Here is a 17,242-nt window from a genome sequence, read left to right as displayed (position 1 = left end):
TAGCTCTATGCGTAGCATGGCGATAAGGCACATCAAGTTAATATGAGCTGGACAGGAGTGGTCCGATATGTCTTACATTTTTTCGGACAGTTCTGCTAAAGCAGCAGCTTTGAAAACAAGGAAAAATATCGTTATAGTGGATAAAATGCAATGAATGCGTACACGCAATTCATTTATGCGTGTACGCATTTATTTATACGTGTACCCACGTAATTTATGAGCATATTATTACGTCGCGGATAATATTTGTTATATAACAAGTTGTACAATATGTAAGGCTTGTACATTAGTGATACCTGATGACGTTGAACAGAATAGCGTCCTCCTGCTGCTTGATGTGCAGCGGAGTGACCGCTGTGTCATGTAACATCAGGCATCACTTGAGCTTACGTACAAGTACCGATCCCGTCACGTACCTAAACCACAAATAGCGAGTTATTTGCTGCGCAAAGCGGCATATGCATGTGAGGAAGTGAAATTATTACATCATCTCCGTAACATCCCCCACAGCCCGCAGTTTGCTGTTAGCACAGGAATTTGATGCGCGGTTGAAAGGGAGCGTGTATTACACAAGCGTCTGAAAACCCTCCCGAAAAAATATATTCAGCTAAATGTCACAAGCAATTGAAGTGACGGCAAATAGACTACGCTAAAAAGCAAATACGAGCGCGTTCTCACGAGGTGAGGTGCATAGCGGTGGATGAAGTTGTTAGGGCGCTGCGTACTCAGAAATTGACATTGGCGTAGTGCTGCTTTCTTGTTAGCAGAAGTGCGGGAATCTTCTTAATTGCTGAAGGTAGTAGCGGACGTCCTTGAGAAGGAAATCCTGCCCCATATCAGGAGTAAAATGCGGCGGCAAAAGTTGCATCAGCCAGGGTGACATACAAAAGCGTCTGAACGTAGCACAAACATGTTATTCTTTTTCATTCTGAGAACCGCTGCACAAATGGGATGTGAAAAAGTTCCATTTGTCGAGCAAGCCTAAAGGGAACAAGAAGCGGCTTATGAATCAGACGTTTAAAGGACTTGTCTATGAGGCCCATTTCACACGAACGTTTTTGTCGTCCGTTTGCCTAAAAAATAGAACCCCGTAGGTTCCAATGGCTCCGTTTTGGCTCCGTGAAAAACACGGACGGGACGTTAGTGTGAAACCGGCTTTAGTCGCAGTGGCCTGCTGGAATGTAAACGTGTGACAGGTTCGCTGAATGCGTCGTATGTAGAAGTGCGCCAAGCTCAAAATGAGAAGGTTATTCTTGGGAACTGCGATAGCTTAGCAACGCAAGGCTTCTATTGTGGCATTTATAACAAAGCTGTTGTAGTGCATGTATGTTCTTGATGTGGTGTATTGGACGCAAGTGAAAAATGCTAGTGTGACACAGTTGTCAAACTCACATTTAAAAAAAAAAGCATTAGGCCAGAAGTGTGAGTTGTCGGTTAGATGTTGAATACAACGACATACAAAAGCAAAGCTGTACGATAAGATGCAGCCGAGCTCGTTAGGGTCCGTCGCAGTCATGTCGTTAAGCTGAGGCATTGAACATAACTGTAGCTCGCCCTTGAAGGCTTCTTCACAGCGCAGCGGAAGCTACCACACGTCGGATCGATTTCTGCAGCGCGCAGCCAAGCACGCGTATAGGCGAAGTAAGCAATGCGGGTTTGTTACATTCTGCGCTAATGTTATGTGCAACATACCCATAGTGAGTGAAGCATGAGAGCTTCGCGATAATTCTTGGCAATTCAAGACCAGCAACATTCTGCTCCTGAAGCGCCAACAGCCACAAACGACATCAGCCTGTGACAATAAGGCAGAAGCAGGCACAATTCTGTTTACAGACAAAGGTTACGAAAATACGGCGTTATGAAACAAAAGAACAACTGTTAAAAGCTGCAAGAAAAGCCGTTATTCCCGTTGCGCTGCTGGAGAGAAATGAGAAGCAGTTGAGCAGTCTGCAGCGTTTAAACGAGAACTCACGCAAACCTGGAAGTGGTTGCTCTGGTTGTTCTTCGTGCTCTTCGGTTTCATCTGGTGAAATCGGACATCACACTTTATGTTTTCACACCTTTCTGAGAGATGCGAGAAATACACACGGACTAGAATTACTTACAACGACCTTACCTTCGTTTCCGGATAGGAGGGACTGTCTTTTTAAAGCAATTCAAACAAACTTGCCGTGCTGAGTTTTAGCAATCTGAAAACGCGGCTGCTCATATATGCAACTGCTAACAAAGCGGCAGGCAAATCAAGATGCCAGTAACTAGCCCGTTCATTCCGCATTGTGATGGTGTGCATGATACATGCCATGCCTTCTATGAGAGGTTCACTCGTGCTTCCGTTCGTAAAAAAAATATTCAGGCAGTAGCTTGATAGGCTTAAAGGAGCAGCGCAAGACCCCTCTATAAGTACTTTTGGCTGGTAACACGTCAGATAATATGAGTTCTGGCGGAAAAGCAACGATCGAACGCGCGAGATAATCTACACACACCCTCCAGAACCGCTTCCCCTCCTTCCAGGATCCCGTATGAGAACGAGTGAGGTCCACGTCAATCCGTGACGTAGCAGGCATGGCCGTGCGCAGTGGCAGTAGCGGACGAATTTTCACTGGGAAGGCTGCCTGCCGATTTTTCAGGCCGTTTTTGCAAATTGAACTGTGCAGTGATGAGCGAAATTATTTTGGGTAGCCGCTCCTGATAGTCTGCTTGTTGAATTCAGCTAGGTTTCGAGCTACTCTTTAATGTCATTTCACTGCTCCTTTAAGCAACAGCTTTTTTTTTTTTTTTTTTTTTTTGCGGTGACACTTTCGAAGCTATACTTCTCCATTCACCAAACCTGGTATGCATCAAAAAGACTACACATGCACTAGCAGCCATATTCTGACCTTTTTGCCCATCAGCCACCAGGAGTAAGGCTGGAACCGCCGCTCCGCGAATTGATTCGTCCATCCAGAAGCCCTCTGTTGGCAGGCGAGCAAAGCCAAAGTTAGTGCATTATTGTGAGAGATGCAAGTTCTACTGCACCAGGAATAAGAGCTACTGTTTGTAGGAAATTCAAGCTACGCTGAGGAATTGTGGTCAGCTTCTGCCCTGCGAAATTGTGCTATACGGGCTGGCGCGCATCGGTTGTACCACACAGATACATAACGTAGGAAGATGTAAGTCTAGCAAGAAAAGAGTGGTCGGGCGAATCTCAAACTCCGCGGGGTATTTATTAATACCAGCAACTGCCCTCTCTTTTCTGGATTTAACGATACCGTCTGTGGGATAAACTACGGCAACGAGCACGAAAGGAATGAGTATAAGAGCAGTTTTCGATTAAGCCTGTCGACAAAGAACGCCTTTGCGATTTTGGTCCTCAAGAATGTCGCGAACCTATGTCGCGAAACAGATCTTGTGAACGGGACCCTGTTAAGGGACACATATACCATGACTTCGGCAAACTTTCACAGCTGCGCGTTCCGCAAGGTACGGCCACGTATAATTTCGACCACCTGACGTAACGTGCGCGGGAAATATCCGACACACGGCGCTGAAAAAAAAACAATGTTTACCTTCCCCGCATTGCTACCTTCCTCAGCCGGGATCGAAACCGCGATTTTGACGCGCGTCAACACGTTACGGACTGAGCTACCGAGGATGACGTCACAGGGCTTTCAATCGGAACAAACGTACTGTAAAAAAAATCGTTTATTCTTACACGGTGCGGACATACGTACGAGCGGGACAGGTAGCTGCGATACTTCTAGCTCTAGCAAATTCACTAATGTTAGGAGACCAAGTTTAATGGCACCCAGCGAGAAAACAACCAGCTTGTAGTGGGCAATCAAGTTATGCATACGAAGCATTTAAATTACAATGTGGCAAATATGTAGATATATGCAAGCAAAGATGCAGTAAGCAACGTGCATTCCCTCAGCATGTAGCACGATGGTCAGCTCAGTTGTCTTTTAAGCGACTGCTATGAAGCTACATGTCTTTGTTAGAGCGCAGTGAGGTTAAATTTTATGACTCGCCATATGAGTAAGCCACAGCAGAAGCAGCAGATATCAGCACAAGCGCATTTCATCAGCCCAGCACAATGGCTTACCTGTGTGAAGGTTCCCAACCGAGATTCCACTAAAGCACGGACAACTTATGGCAACAGTACAATATCAGAAACGCTGTGGGAGCGTCATGATACCAACAGAATACCGCATGACGTAATGTAGCACCATGTACAGTTATGGAGTAGTGTGTTGGAAAGGTACAAAACCATCTTGTAGAAAGCAGTACATCTGTTTACACTCCCGTGAGTAAAAATGAAGTCAGACTTAAAAAAATCTGGTATACTTCGCAGGTTTACCCCTGCACATTCTGCTGGTACGGTAACTGGGGCCTACTTGGCCCCATCAGGACTAAATCGAAAATACTTCAATAAACCAGTTAAAACCATTTAACCACATTTACTAAGACATTCAACACGTTTGAGCTTCGGTTATGAAAAATAAAGGTGTTGCATTGTGCTTCGATTGACAAAGTAACATGGGTATATAGAATAAACGACAAGGGTTTTTAGAACACCACTGTGCAGAGGAAGGGTGCATCTACAGAAATGGCAATTGCACGTAAATAGGCATAAGTCAGGGCGCGCTGACAGAAACCAACAAGCATACCAAGGTGAAATGACTTACCAAGCACTGTTTCCACTTCCTGCGCTACTTGTTCAGCGGGCATATAGGCAGCTTCTAGTGTGCCCAATCTGTCGTCAGGTGTCACTTCTAACACCTTCAGTACAAGAGATCACATGTTTTAAGCACACAAGCCTCATGCAAACCGTTCTAAAGAAAATCTTTACCTCGACAGAGGGCTGTAAGACGCGCGTCATCAGTGTAGCTTCGACTTCCTCTTGCAGTTTTACCACCTTTTTCGGCTTTTTCGGTTTCAACTGAATTGTTTCTGCTTCCTCGAACACTTCATGAGTCTCATAGCGCACTTCCGTAACCTCCTGTGGGTGTTCTATGGCCTCTAAGGTGACTTCTGTCATTTCTTGAGTAGTGACTTTTTCGACTTGAGGAATTTCTTTGGCCTGGACAGTGAGCTCCCTTGGTTCTTTCTTTTTGAGGACTACCAGTTCCTCCACGGTAACCTTTTCTTCTGGCGTTGGCTCTTCTCGTCGACCGATGGACTCCACTTCAGTGAGCTTTTCTTCGACCATCGTAACCTCGGGCTTTTCTTCACGAGGCTTTTCTTTCTTGGGCTTCTTCGGCTTCTTGGGCTTAAGCTCGATGGTTTCTACCTCTTGCACTACTTCTTCAGTTTCATAGCGGACTTCGGCAACCTCCTCCGGGCGCTCTTTAGTTTCCACAATCACCTCGGTGACTTTGCGAGTGGTCACTTCTTCGATTTGAGGAGTTTCTTCTGCCTGGACAGTTATCTCTCGAGGTTCCTCTTTCTTGAAGACTACTACCTCTTCTACGGTGACCTCTTCTTCTGGTGTGGGTTGTGGTTTCTCTTCTGGCCGGGCAAGGGTCTCCACTTCGATGGGCTTCTCCACTTCCTCTGCAACCTCAGGCTTTTCTTCACGAGGCTTTTCTTTCTTTGGCTTCTTCGGCTTCTTGGGCTTAAGCTGGATGGTCTCTACCTCTTGCACTACTTCTTCAGTTTCATAGCGGACTTCGACAACCTCCTCTGGGCGCTCTTTAGTCTCCGTAATGACCTCGGTGACTTCGCGGGTGGTCACTTCTTCGATTTGAGGAATTTCTTCTGCCTGGACAGTTATCTCTCGAGGTTCCTCTTTCTTGAACACTACTACCTCTTCTACGGTGACCTCTTCTTCTGGTGTGGGTTGTGGCTTCTCTTCTGGTCTGGCAAGGGTCTCTACTTCGATGGGCTTCTCCACTTCCTCTGCAACCTCAGGCTTTTCTTCACGAAGCTTTTCTTTCTTTGGCTTCTTCGGCTTCTTTGGCTTAAGCTGGATGGTTTCTACCTCTTGCACTACTTCTTCAGTTTCATAGCGGACTTCGACAACCTCCTCTGGGCGCTCTTTAGTCTCCGTAATGACCTCGGTGACCTCGCGGGTGGTCACTTCTTCGATTTGAGGAATTTCTTCTGCCTGGACAGTTATCTCTCGAGGTTCCTCTTTCTTGAACACTACTACCTCTTCTACGGTGACCTCTTCTTCTGGTGTGGGTTGTGGCTTCTCTTCTGGTCTGGCAAGGGTCTCTACTTCGATGGGCTTCTCCACTTCCTCTGCAACCTCAGGCTTTTCTTCACGAGGCTTTTCTTTCTTTGGCTTCTTCGGCTTCTTGGGCTTAAGCTGGATGGTTTCTACCTCTTGCACTACTTCTTCAGTTTCATAGCGGACTTCGACAACCTCCTCTGGGCGCTCTTTAGTCTCCGTAATGACCTCGGTGACTTCGCGGGTGGTCACTTCTTCGATTTGAGGAATTTCTTCTGCCTGGACAGTTATCTCTCGAGGTTCCTCTTTCTTGAACACTACTACCTCTTCTACGGTGACCTCTTCTTCTGGTGTGGGTTGTGGCTTCTCTTCTGGTCTGGCAAGGGTCTCTACTTCGATGGGCTTCTCCACTTCCTCTGCAACCTCAGGCTTTTCTTCACGAGGCTTTTCTTTCTTTGGCTTCTTCGGCTTCTTGGGCTTAAGCTGGATGGTTTCTACCTCTTGCACTACTTCTTCAGTTTCAAAACGGACTTCGACAACCTCCTCTGGGCGCTCTTTAGTTTCGGTGGTGACCTCGGTGACTTGGCGAGTGGTCACTTCTTCGATTTGAGGAATTTCTTCTGCCTGGACAGTTATCTCTCGAGGTTCCTCTTTCTTGAAGACTACTACCTCTTCTACGGTGACCTTTTCCTCTGGTGTGGGTTGTGGTTTCTCTTCTGGCCGGGCAAGGGTCTCCACTTCGATGGGCTTCTCCACTTCCTCTGCAACCTCAGGCTTTTCTTCACGAGGCTTTTCTTTCTTTGGCTTCTTCGGCTTCTTGGGCTTAAGCTGGATGGTTTCTACCTCTTGCACTACTTCTTCAGTTTCATAGCGGACTTCAACAACCTCCTCTGGGCGCTCTTTAGTCTCCGTAATGACCTCGGTGACTTCGCGAGTGGTCACTTCTTCGATTTGAGGAATTTCTTCTGCCTGGACAGTTATCTCTCGAGGTTCCTCTTTCTTGAACACTACTACCTCTTCTACGGTGACCTCTTCTTCTGGTGTGGGTTGTGGCTTCTCTTCTGGTCTGGCAAGGGTCTCTACTTCGATGGGCTTCTCCACTTCCGCTGCAACCTCAGGCTTTTCTTCACGAGGCTTTTCTTTCTTTGGCTTCTTCGGCTTCTTGGGCTTAAGCTGGATGGTTTCTACCTCTTGCACTACTTCTTCAGTTTCAAAGCTGACTTCGACAACCTCCTCTGGGCGCTCTTTAGTTTCGGTGATGACCTCGGTGACTTGGCGAGTGGTCACTTCTTCGATTTGAGGGATCTCTTCTGCCTGGACAGTTATCTCTCTAGGTTCCTCCTTCTTGAAGACTACTACCTCTTCTACGGTGACCTCTTCTGCTGGTGTGGCTTGTGGTTTCTCTTCTGGTCGGGCAAGGGTCTTCACTTCGATGGGCTTCTCCACTTCCTCTGCAACCTCAGGCTTTTCTTCATGAGGCTTTTCTTTCTTTGGCTTCTTGGGCTTCTTTGGCTTAAGCTGGATGGTTTCTACCTCTTGGACTACTTCTTCAGTTTCATAGCGGACTTCGACAACCTCCTCTGGTCGCTCTTTAGTTTCCGTGATTACCTCGGTGACTTCGCGAGTGGTCACTTCTTCGATTTGTGGAATTTCTTCTGCCTGGACAGTTATCTCTCTTGGTTCCTCTTTCTTGAAGACTACTACCTCTTCTACTGTGACTTCTTTTGGTATGGGTTCTGGTTTTTCTTCTGGTCGTGCAAGGGTCTCCACTTCAATAGGCTTCTCCACCTCCTCTGCAACCTCGGGCTTTTCTTCACGAGGCTCTTCTTTCTTTGGCTTCTTCACCTTCTTAGGCTTAAGCTGAGTGGTTTCTACCTCTTGCACTACTTCTTCAGTTTCATAGCGCACCTCTGTCACTTCATGAGGAAGCTCACGAGCTTCTGCCGTGACTTCTGTGATCTGGCGAGAGGTAACCTCTTCAATTCGAGGAATCTCAGCAGCCTCGACAGTAATGTCACGAGGTTTCTCTTTTTTGATGATGGTGACCTGTTCTACACTTACTTTCTTTGTGGGCGCTGGCTCTGGCTTTTCTTCCGGTCGTGCAACAGCTTCTACGCAAACGGGTATGTCTTTCACTTCGGAAAGCTGTGGCTTCTCTTCCTCGGGCTTCCTTTTAGGCTTCCTTACCTTTGGAGCTGGCTTCAGCTCAATAGTTTGTTTTTCTTCTTGCATTTGAATTGTCTCGTAACTGACCTCTGTAATCTGTTGTTCGCGTTTGAGTGCTTCCGTTACCACCTCTGTTACCTGACGGGTAGCAACCTCGGCAATTTGAGGCGTTTCTTCTGATACAACAGTTACTTCTCTGGGCTTCTCTTTCTTCTTGATAAGCGTTATCTCCTCCACTGTTACTTTCTCCGGCACCTTCTCCTCTAGCTTCTTCACTCTGCGTGTGAGGGTCTCGACTGCGGAAAACGTTTCCATGACTTCAGGGGCTTTCGCGGCCTCCTCCTCCACTTTCTTTACTTCTTCGTGTGCTTTGGGTTTTGCCCTTCGTGTGAGCAACATTGAAACAGATTCTTCATGTACCTTTGGTATTGCTTCAGCAACTTCTATCGGGCGAACTTCCTCGCTTGTTTCTGCGCGTTTTGTGACCCCAGGAGTCGGCTTGAGCACCTTTTTGATGAATTCGGGCACTTTTTCTTTTTCTGGTGCCTTCTCCAGTTCAGACACCTTTTCTGTCGCAACAGTTAAAGACCCCCTTTTCACTTCCACAACACTGATATCCTCTATGGTAACTTTTTCTTGCTGTATTATTTCACGTACTCCTATTGGTACCTCAGCTACCTTCGGCTGTCTAGGTGTTGGTTTCAGCGCCTTTGTAACAAATTCTGGCACCTTTTCGGGAGACTTCTCCTTTCGACGTACTTGGATAAAACTAGTGTCCTCCACAGACACCTTTTCTGGCTCTTTGACTCCAACGACCTCTTCTGGTTTACGTACTTCAAGAGGTTTCTCGACTACCTTGGGCTGCCTAGGTGTTGGCTTGAGCGCCTTGGTAACAAATTCTGGCACCTTTTCGGGAGACTTCTCCTTTCGACGTACTTGGATAAAACTAGTGTCCTCCACAGAAACCTTTTCTGGCTCTTTGGCTCTAACGACCTCTTCTTGTTCACGTACTTCAAGCGGCTTCTCGACTACCATGGGCTGCCTAGGAGTTGGCTTGAGCGCCTTTGTAACAAATTCTGGCACCTTTTCGGGAGACTTCTCCTTTCGACGTACTTGGATAAAACTAGTGTCTTCCACAGAAACCTTTTCTGGCTCTTTGGCTCTAACGACCTCTTCTGGTTCACGTACTTCAAGCGACTTCTCGACTACCGTGGGCTGCCTAGGTGTTGGCTTGAGCGCCTTTGTAACAAATTCTGGCACCTTTTCGGGAGACTTCTCCTTTCGACGTACTTGGATAAAAGTAGTGTCCTCCACAGACACCTTTTCTGGTTCTTTGACTCCAACGACCTCTTCTGGTTTACGTACTTCAAGAGGTTTCTCGACTACCTTGGGCTGCCTAGGTGTTGGCTTGAGCGCCTTGGTAACAAATTCTGGCACCTTTTCGGGAGACTTCTCCTTTCGACGTACTTGAATAGAACTTGTATCCTCCACGGACACCTTCTCTGGCTCTTTGACGATCTCTTCTGTTTCACGCACTTCGAATGGCGTCTCAACAACCTTTGGTTGCCTAGGCGTTGGCTTGAGAACCTTTGTAACAAACTCTGGTACTTCCTCAGGAGACTTCTCTCTCCGACGTATTTGAATAAAGCTAGTGTCTTCCACAGAAACACCTTCAGGTTCCTCGACTTCAATTATTTCTTCCGTCTCCCGTACTTCAAGTTGTGCTTCAACTACTTTGGGACGTCTAGGTGTTGGTTTAAGAACTTTGGTCACAAATTCTGGTACATCGGGGGACTTTTCTTTCGGTACTGGTTCACGCACTCGGACGATACTGATGTCTTCTACGGACACTTTTTCTGCTTCTTTGATTTCGATGTATTCTGTTTCACGTTCTTGAACTGGAGCTTCAACTACCTTGGCCTCTCTCGGTATTGGCTTAAGCATTTTCGTCACGAATTCCGGTACTTCGGGAGATTTCTCCTTTTGTACTGGTTCCGGTACACGTTTAACGCGTCTTGTTATGAGTTCGGTGAATTCCGTTACCTCCTGTTGGATGGTTTCTTTCTTGGTGTCCTTATGTTCCACACTAAGTTCCTGCGTTTCACGAGGGGTTCGCAAGAAGACCGTTGATTCCTTTGTAGTGACGCGTTCTTTCTCTGGCTCTGGTGGCTGGTACTGAGGTAGCCGTTCTGAGGGGAGGATAGCTGCATTCAGTGTGTTTACATTACTGTGCAAAAAAAAAATCACGCATTTTCGCATCCATGCGCGATGAAGTGACAGCGATAGCCATATCGTACACGCGCAAGTTCACTGTGTTGCGTGCATGCGGGCGCCACGTCGGTCCGAAACCACCCAAACCACAGCCTATCGCAAACGTCACAAACATGTCCAAACTCGTTATTCAGAACCTTCTCCGCAAACTCCGCGTTGGCTAGTGCAAACTTCGAGACGGGCGCGCATTGGTTTCAAGTACACACGTCTGCGGACAGTTTACACCTCATGGCCACGGCTTTGTGCTCGCGTACCTATTCACTTTCCCACCTTCGTCTCTGGCCTCGGCTTCACGTTCCCTAACTTTCGAATCTTCTTGGCTTCGTCTCATCGCAGCCGCTTTGCGTTCCCTCACTGTTGGGTCATCCCAAGCAGCACAATGTACTGAAAGTCGGGTGCAATAGGGGGGATGGGTAGGTGGAAGCCCTTGAACATACTCATTAAAATAAAGAAAATTGGTAAGACACATACCGTCCACCCCTATTGCACCCGACTTTTAGTGCATTGTGCTGCTTGGGATGTTGTCTTCGTGCAGCAATGCGCGTTGGGCCGCTTAGTCGCTCGATGTGCTATGCCGTTCGCGTGCTGCAGCCGGCGCGCCGAGCCTCCCTATATGCGGACGGCGTACAGCTACAACTACACTCTTAGAAATGAACTTCACCACATAGCACGCTCCTAGCCAACCATCATCCCGAATGACAACGTTCTCGCCCCTGATTTGCTGAAAACGGGAGGAAGAGCCTATTTTGTGCCCATTATGCACGGCACAAAATAGGCTCCTCCTCCCGTTTTCATCAAATCAAGGGAGAGAACGTTGTCATTCGGGATGATGGTTGGCTAGGAGCGTGCTATGTGGTGAAGTTCATTTTTAAGAGTGTACGGCGCACAAAATAAACGCTTATCTGATGGCTAGATAGAGCGCTTTGCGGCACAGATAAGCCCAAGGCCGTGTCGTTTCTGCGCTCGAGAAGTGCGTAGTTCTGCTTTCGGCTCATTTGCATATCAAAATTTGGCGATCTATATCTCAAAGTACGTGCTCGTTTCATGAGTCTTGAGGAAGAGGGTGGATTGAAATAATGATTGCCTCCAATTCTGCTGTATCGCATTTTCCCGAAAACATCTCATTAGAAAGTTGATTAATGAATTTTAGGTAATTAGTCGTCCAGTAGTTACATGCGCTTTCCCACAGGATGTGAGTCTGGCCGCGTAATCCGACTGAGAAAATGGCATCTCGTAGCATTTAAAATGACATAGCGTAAATGGCATTTAAAAAGTACTCCCGTAGCTTTTTTAAAGGATATACAATGTAAATAATAAAAAGCACTCTATATATGTGTATAAACATACCCACCAACAATAACTACTAAACTATGAACGAAGAAGTGCGTTGGTATCATGCAGGCCACGGCAAACGGTGTTCAGCGCCATAGCAAAAACTATCCCCTAGTGACAATTTGTCGTGTATGTGAACTCTATTCTACTTGTGTCGTGTATGCCGCCATTTGCAGGATAAACAACGGCTATGTTTTGAAAAAAAGCTTTCAATATTAAGCATAAAATTTTCAATATTATTTATTCATAATAACACTATAGTGGTGTAGCCAGACTTTTAAATATAAACACGTCACGAGCTTGCTGGGTGAGAAGTACGAGGACTTTAGCAGATTCTGCAAAATGCCTGGTTTTAACTGCCTCATAATTTCTCATCAGTTGTGAAGTTTCATGCCGGAGGTGAAATAAAATCGAAATGTTAGAAAGAGTACCACAGTAAAATTTATGATAAGCGGTGTACCAAACTTATAATACCTGCTGACGTGGCATTTCGTGCGGCGCATACATATAGGATGTTGTCCAAGCATACATGATGTCTGTAGCCTTGGAGCATATTACAAATGCCACACCAGCTGCGCGATCGACCAGTTCAAAATTGGTAGGTGACTGCGCTCAAGAGTCACCACCGCAAGGCTCGCGAGATTCTTCACGTTCAATTTTGAATCGGAGCTAGAAACTCGTGAGGCTGGTTACACCAAGAAGCTGTACATGGACTACCCGGAGGCCTACTTATCCGAAAGCTACTTTATGTTATCAGTAGGTCTAGGGACTTTTGAAACAGTAAGCAGATCTCCAGCTAGATCTCCAGCTAGATCTCAAGGCGGGGCAATAATGCCCCACCTGGAGCATTCAACACCAGATAGATACCAGCGATGGCCATATGCTCAGCTTCAATCGACTACAGTGCTTCTCAGATTTTGCACATTGCAAAAGTTGTCGAAAAGCTGATACAACAACAGCTAATTCTGAGGATGGATGGATGACCTTACCTCCTATCGTAACAGTACATTCTGTGCTCTTCTCTCCAGCTTCGTTAACGGCTGTCGACCTGTATACACCTTCAGTCTGTTGGTTCAGTTCGATGATATGCAACATAGATCTATCATTGAGGATCGTAATGGTGTACATTTTCCCTTTTTCTGAAACAGAAATGGTTAAGTCTAAGGTTTAAGGTCGCACTGTAAGTGTGACGCGTCATGGTAACGCAAGTAACTGAATATCAATACTCGATACTAATAACGTAACCTTACCGTCTTCTGGATTAGGCACAATGAGGACATCGTTGTGGTACCACAGAACCCTTGGCTGTGGCCGGCCTCTGGCTATGCATTCCAAGGTAACCGGTGTACCCAGGGGCTGCTGCACGTGGCCGCGTAGTGGTAACTCGAAGCGAGGCTTCATAGGCGCAAACTCTGCATGACAAAGCGACCTTCAGTAAACGGGTGGCACGGCTCAAAATTTTCTATCGAAAAAATGGTAGTCGGTCGAATAAAGCCGGCGGGAATCGAACCACGCATCTCTCGACTGTTCTTAGGTACTGCACTTTGAGGCTTGCGTTGCAGTCACAGGTTGCAGCCATTTCACGCGTATTAGCCGCGGCTTATGCGCGATTTTTTTTCTCACTGGTGCTCTGCGGCTTATCCACCGGTGCGGTTTATCTGATGACTATTTTTTCCTGGCATCTTTCCCATACGCCAGTTTTAACGAAAGGGCCGGGCCTACAGTGTCTCTGGAACAGCACTGCCCTGCCGATGCACGAACAGTGCGTAACAGGGACGGGTCCACATTCCAGTAGATTAATCTTCCTGGTGCATTCCCCCAAGCAGCTTTACCGTGAATCACGTTTTGTGGAAGACCACTGACCCATCAATCCATGAAAAACGCCCAACAAGGGCACAATCCGATCTTGGTAGAACTCTAGAGATGACCTCCTTTGTTGTACACTATGGACCACAGGGTTTATGGCCTTCTCTATGGTCTCCTTTGTCGTTCAAATCAGTCGTCTCGTATTGCCCGCGGTTATCTGCGAGTGCGGCTTATCTGCCAGAAAATTTTCAAAACGTTCCTAAAAACGCGTCCTGCGGCTTATCTGCGGTGCGGCTTATACGCGTGAAATTACGGTACTTTCCATGAAAAAATTTCAGACGTTACGTTTTTCCTACAGAAATTGCACCACCTCTGCCTACCTATTTGCGATATGGCTTACTTCGACATAATGTTGTTTGAACAGCCAGTCGTAATGAGCTTTTAAAATAAATTTTGTTCACTAATAAAACTGCTTTTGGTGGAGGTTTAAATTAGAAAGTTGTAGAGTGGAGGACTAAGATTTGCAATCTGCAACAATGGTAACCGCAGCAACCTCCTGTGGCGCAGTAGGAACGGGGTAAAAATGCCAAATCTGCGTGTGAATTTTCGACTCTCCCCAGCAGTCTCACTCTTTCTCAAGGCTGGTGCACGCTGCTGCGTTCACGGTTGCGCTTGCGCTTACGGCGAATCGTCGCCATGGCAACAGAGCTCCGCTCTCTGCAAACGGAATACGTAAGCGGAACAGAAGGGGTTGAGCCAACTTGAACGTTTTCGACGCAAGCGCCGCAAGCCAAGTGGCCAATAGGAGGAGAGGATATAGCGTATGCGGGCAGCTCACGGGAGCGCGGGGATCTCGCGGTGGCTGCAGCCGTTTTCCCTGTCTCCCTAAGAAGGTGCGCTGTGAACGGCGCTCGTTCATTGGAGGAACGTAACGCTACAACGCAATGTAGCGAGTCCCCCCCCCCCCCCCATTTAAGAACGATGGAACACAAGAGATCGTGTAGTGTTTGTTCGTTTTTTCGGTGTGTCGGGTTCCATCGTTCTTAATCTTTGACGGCATGTCTTCCCCGACGAACAAATCGCATATGGCTCGGTTTCACCAACGGTGGTTAACTTTAAACCGAGATCAAGGGTTGCTAAAACTTGAAGTTAACACTCAATTCCTGTTTACAAACGTTAGTTGATGACGTGATGAACGTTTCAGTGACAATAACTCCCTTTGGTGAAGGAGAGTTAAGCGTTATATTCAAGTTGAGGGACCGTTGCAACAGAAACGTTGCATACGAGAAGAAAAGACTGGTGGTGGGAAAGCTTCGTTGACTTGTGTGGAACTTTCTGACGCAACGATAGCGCGAACAATATTGCGGAATAACGTGGCCTCGAAAAATTCATCGGCACGTTACAAATATGAAGAGATCCACGTTATTAAACTTGAGAATCTTTCCAAACATCTCCATATTGCGGAAGATAGATGTTCGGCGGGTGTTTCTCGGCCTAAAATGCGGACCCTTAGGCACGGGTTGGCAGTCTACTCCCATTCATGCACAAGATATTACCGCCTTCGTTAAATGCCAGTGATTCTCGACGTTGTGCTTGCTTAAAAAAAAAAAAAAAAAACTCACCAAGTTCAACTTCGTTCGTCTTCTTCGGCGTCTTGCGCATAGGTAACATGGACTTCAAATCTGTAAGGAAAGTAAGATTCTACTTGTCCGAGGGTTTCTTTGGATGCAAACAAGACGGGACCCTCACCAAGTTGGACGAGTTCAGCTTCTGTTTTCTCAACGCCGTGCTTGTTTCGTGCTTCACAGACAAACTCCCCAAAATCTTCAGGAACAGTTCTGAAGAAAATTATAATAATTAGCGAAGTCATCGAAACAATCCTGAAGGACAGGCTATTCATTAGAAATGACTTAAAGCGTAGTAATTTGGATGAAGACAGACAAACAGACAACCCATTGAACTCAGCATTTCGATCAAGCCAAGTCGGAATCAGCCAAGATCTGGTCAGTAAGCGCAGCATACGGCTCTCCTTTTCGTGCTCACCACATTATTTATTGCGTTTCTGGAAACGCCTGGCTGCTATCAACGCGTCAAGAGTCCCTCACGCTCAAAGGAGGTGAGGAAAACGTTTCTCGTTTACATTCAGAACATCGTCCACTGAAATCTCGGAATCGAAAACAAAATACAAAAAGTGGCATTGAGCAAGCGTTTACAAGCGCGCTGAATATAGAGCACGATTGCTGCACCTCGTTCACGATATGCTTCTGTTAACGGAATTCAATCCCACTATAGGAGGACTGTATACACTGTAACTCAAGGGACACAGTGTACTACAGAGCGTTCAGGTCCATAGGGGCAGATCTTTTATCAGTGGAGCGCTGCAAATGCTAGTGTTTATAACTGCATTACATATTCACGCTACCAGAAAGGTGACGACGCCATATAACTTTCGGTTTCTGTTTCGCGTGTTTCGGCTGCGTCCAGCGCCACCTAGATACTCCTCTCACCCCTTCGCCACGGTTTCGGTTTCTTGCAGTAGCTTCCAGAAGGGGCTCACCTCACTTTAGTGAGGTTAGGTCAGTTTGGGTTTCACAGATTGGGGGGTCGGGCGAAGCGAGGGCGAAGAGAATCTGAGCCTTCCGAGCCTAAAAATTATCTTCACCCTCGCTTTATTGTTCAACCAAGCTGACAATGTGCGAAGAACACAGCGATAGCTGTATCGTCCACGCGCAACAGTTCGCTGTGTTGCGCGCGTGCGGGCGCCGCGTCGGTCAGAAACCGACAGCCCACCGCGAACGTCACAAACATGTCCTAACTCATTATTCAGATTTCAGAAACTTCTCCGCAAACTCCGAAGGACGCGCATTCGTTTCAGGTACACACGTATGGGTCCGTTTACATCCTATGGCCCATGGAAAGGAACTCCGAGATAAAGACGTACGAAGAGACGCTGTTGTCCTGTGTACGTCTCTTCCTTGTCTCGGTGTTCCCTTCTAGCAATCAATAACCTTTCTGCAAACATATCACGAACATTTTACGAACTAATTTTTTGGCAAGACTAATTCCGGAGCTTAAATTTTTTATCATATGTACGAGCCAATCGTCGCTCTTGGGCGTCGCCGTGCGCAAACGCGTTACGGGGCGACATCAAAGGCTGGCAGCGTTCTGACGTCCTTTAATGACTGGGTTGTCTATCGTTGTCGCTTACCTGTGAATGGTGACTGAGCAGTTGCCTTCTGTGTCATAGTATAAGCTGGTCTCTTGGGAGTACTTGACCACTTCGCCTTGTTTGTACCACGTAATTTTCGGCTTCGGTGCTCCGGTGACTTTGCAATCCAGTCTAAAATATCGAAAGTATACTATTGGAAAATGTTGGAGAAAAAAAAATCGAGTTTCGCTTTCGTTTGCCCGGTTGGTGACAAATACATCCGTTATAGAGGTGAGCGCGGTTACCCGTAGATACCCGCGCACTTTTGCGATCCGTGGGCAGAAATTCAGTGTTGCTGAGGGTGCACC

The 17,242-nt window shown here is 46.8% G+C and overlaps 1 protein-coding gene across 3 annotated transcripts in view; it reads right to left on the bottom strand.

The window, feature by feature from the left end:
* Positions 1 to 17,242, bottom strand: part of LOC135377385 (titin-like) — a 92,298-nt gene that overhangs the window by 72,801 nt on the left and 2,255 nt on the right. Inside the window, exons 3-10 of one of the 3 annotated variants that reach the window (XM_064609751.1) lie at positions 16,935 to 17,066; positions 15,476 to 15,564; positions 15,349 to 15,408; positions 13,171 to 13,332; positions 12,910 to 13,059; positions 4,829 to 10,506; positions 4,665 to 4,758; positions 1,973 to 2,023 (exon numbers count right to left, since the gene is read on the bottom strand). In XM_064609751.1, coding sequence (XP_064465821.1) covers positions 1,973 to 2,023; positions 4,665 to 4,758; positions 4,829 to 10,506; positions 12,910 to 13,059; positions 13,171 to 13,332; positions 15,349 to 15,397 — 6,184 coding nt within the window. In that variant the 5' untranslated portion in view covers positions 15,398 to 15,408; positions 15,476 to 15,564; positions 16,935 to 17,066. The remainder of the gene's footprint in view (positions 1 to 1,972; positions 2,024 to 4,664; positions 4,759 to 4,828; positions 10,507 to 12,909; positions 13,060 to 13,170; positions 13,333 to 15,348; positions 15,409 to 15,475; positions 15,565 to 16,934; positions 17,067 to 17,242) is intronic. The other 2 variants (XM_064609752.1, XM_064609753.1) reach the window with 2 other exon arrangements.

Source organism: Ornithodoros turicata, chromosome 1, assembly GCF_037126465.1.
Source record: "Ornithodoros turicata isolate Travis chromosome 1, ASM3712646v1, whole genome shotgun sequence".
Taxonomy (NCBI): domain Eukaryota; kingdom Metazoa; phylum Arthropoda; class Arachnida; order Ixodida; family Argasidae; genus Ornithodoros; species Ornithodoros turicata.
Note: the sequence above shows the minus strand (reverse complement) of the source record. Positions and strands in the feature narration are given on the sequence as shown.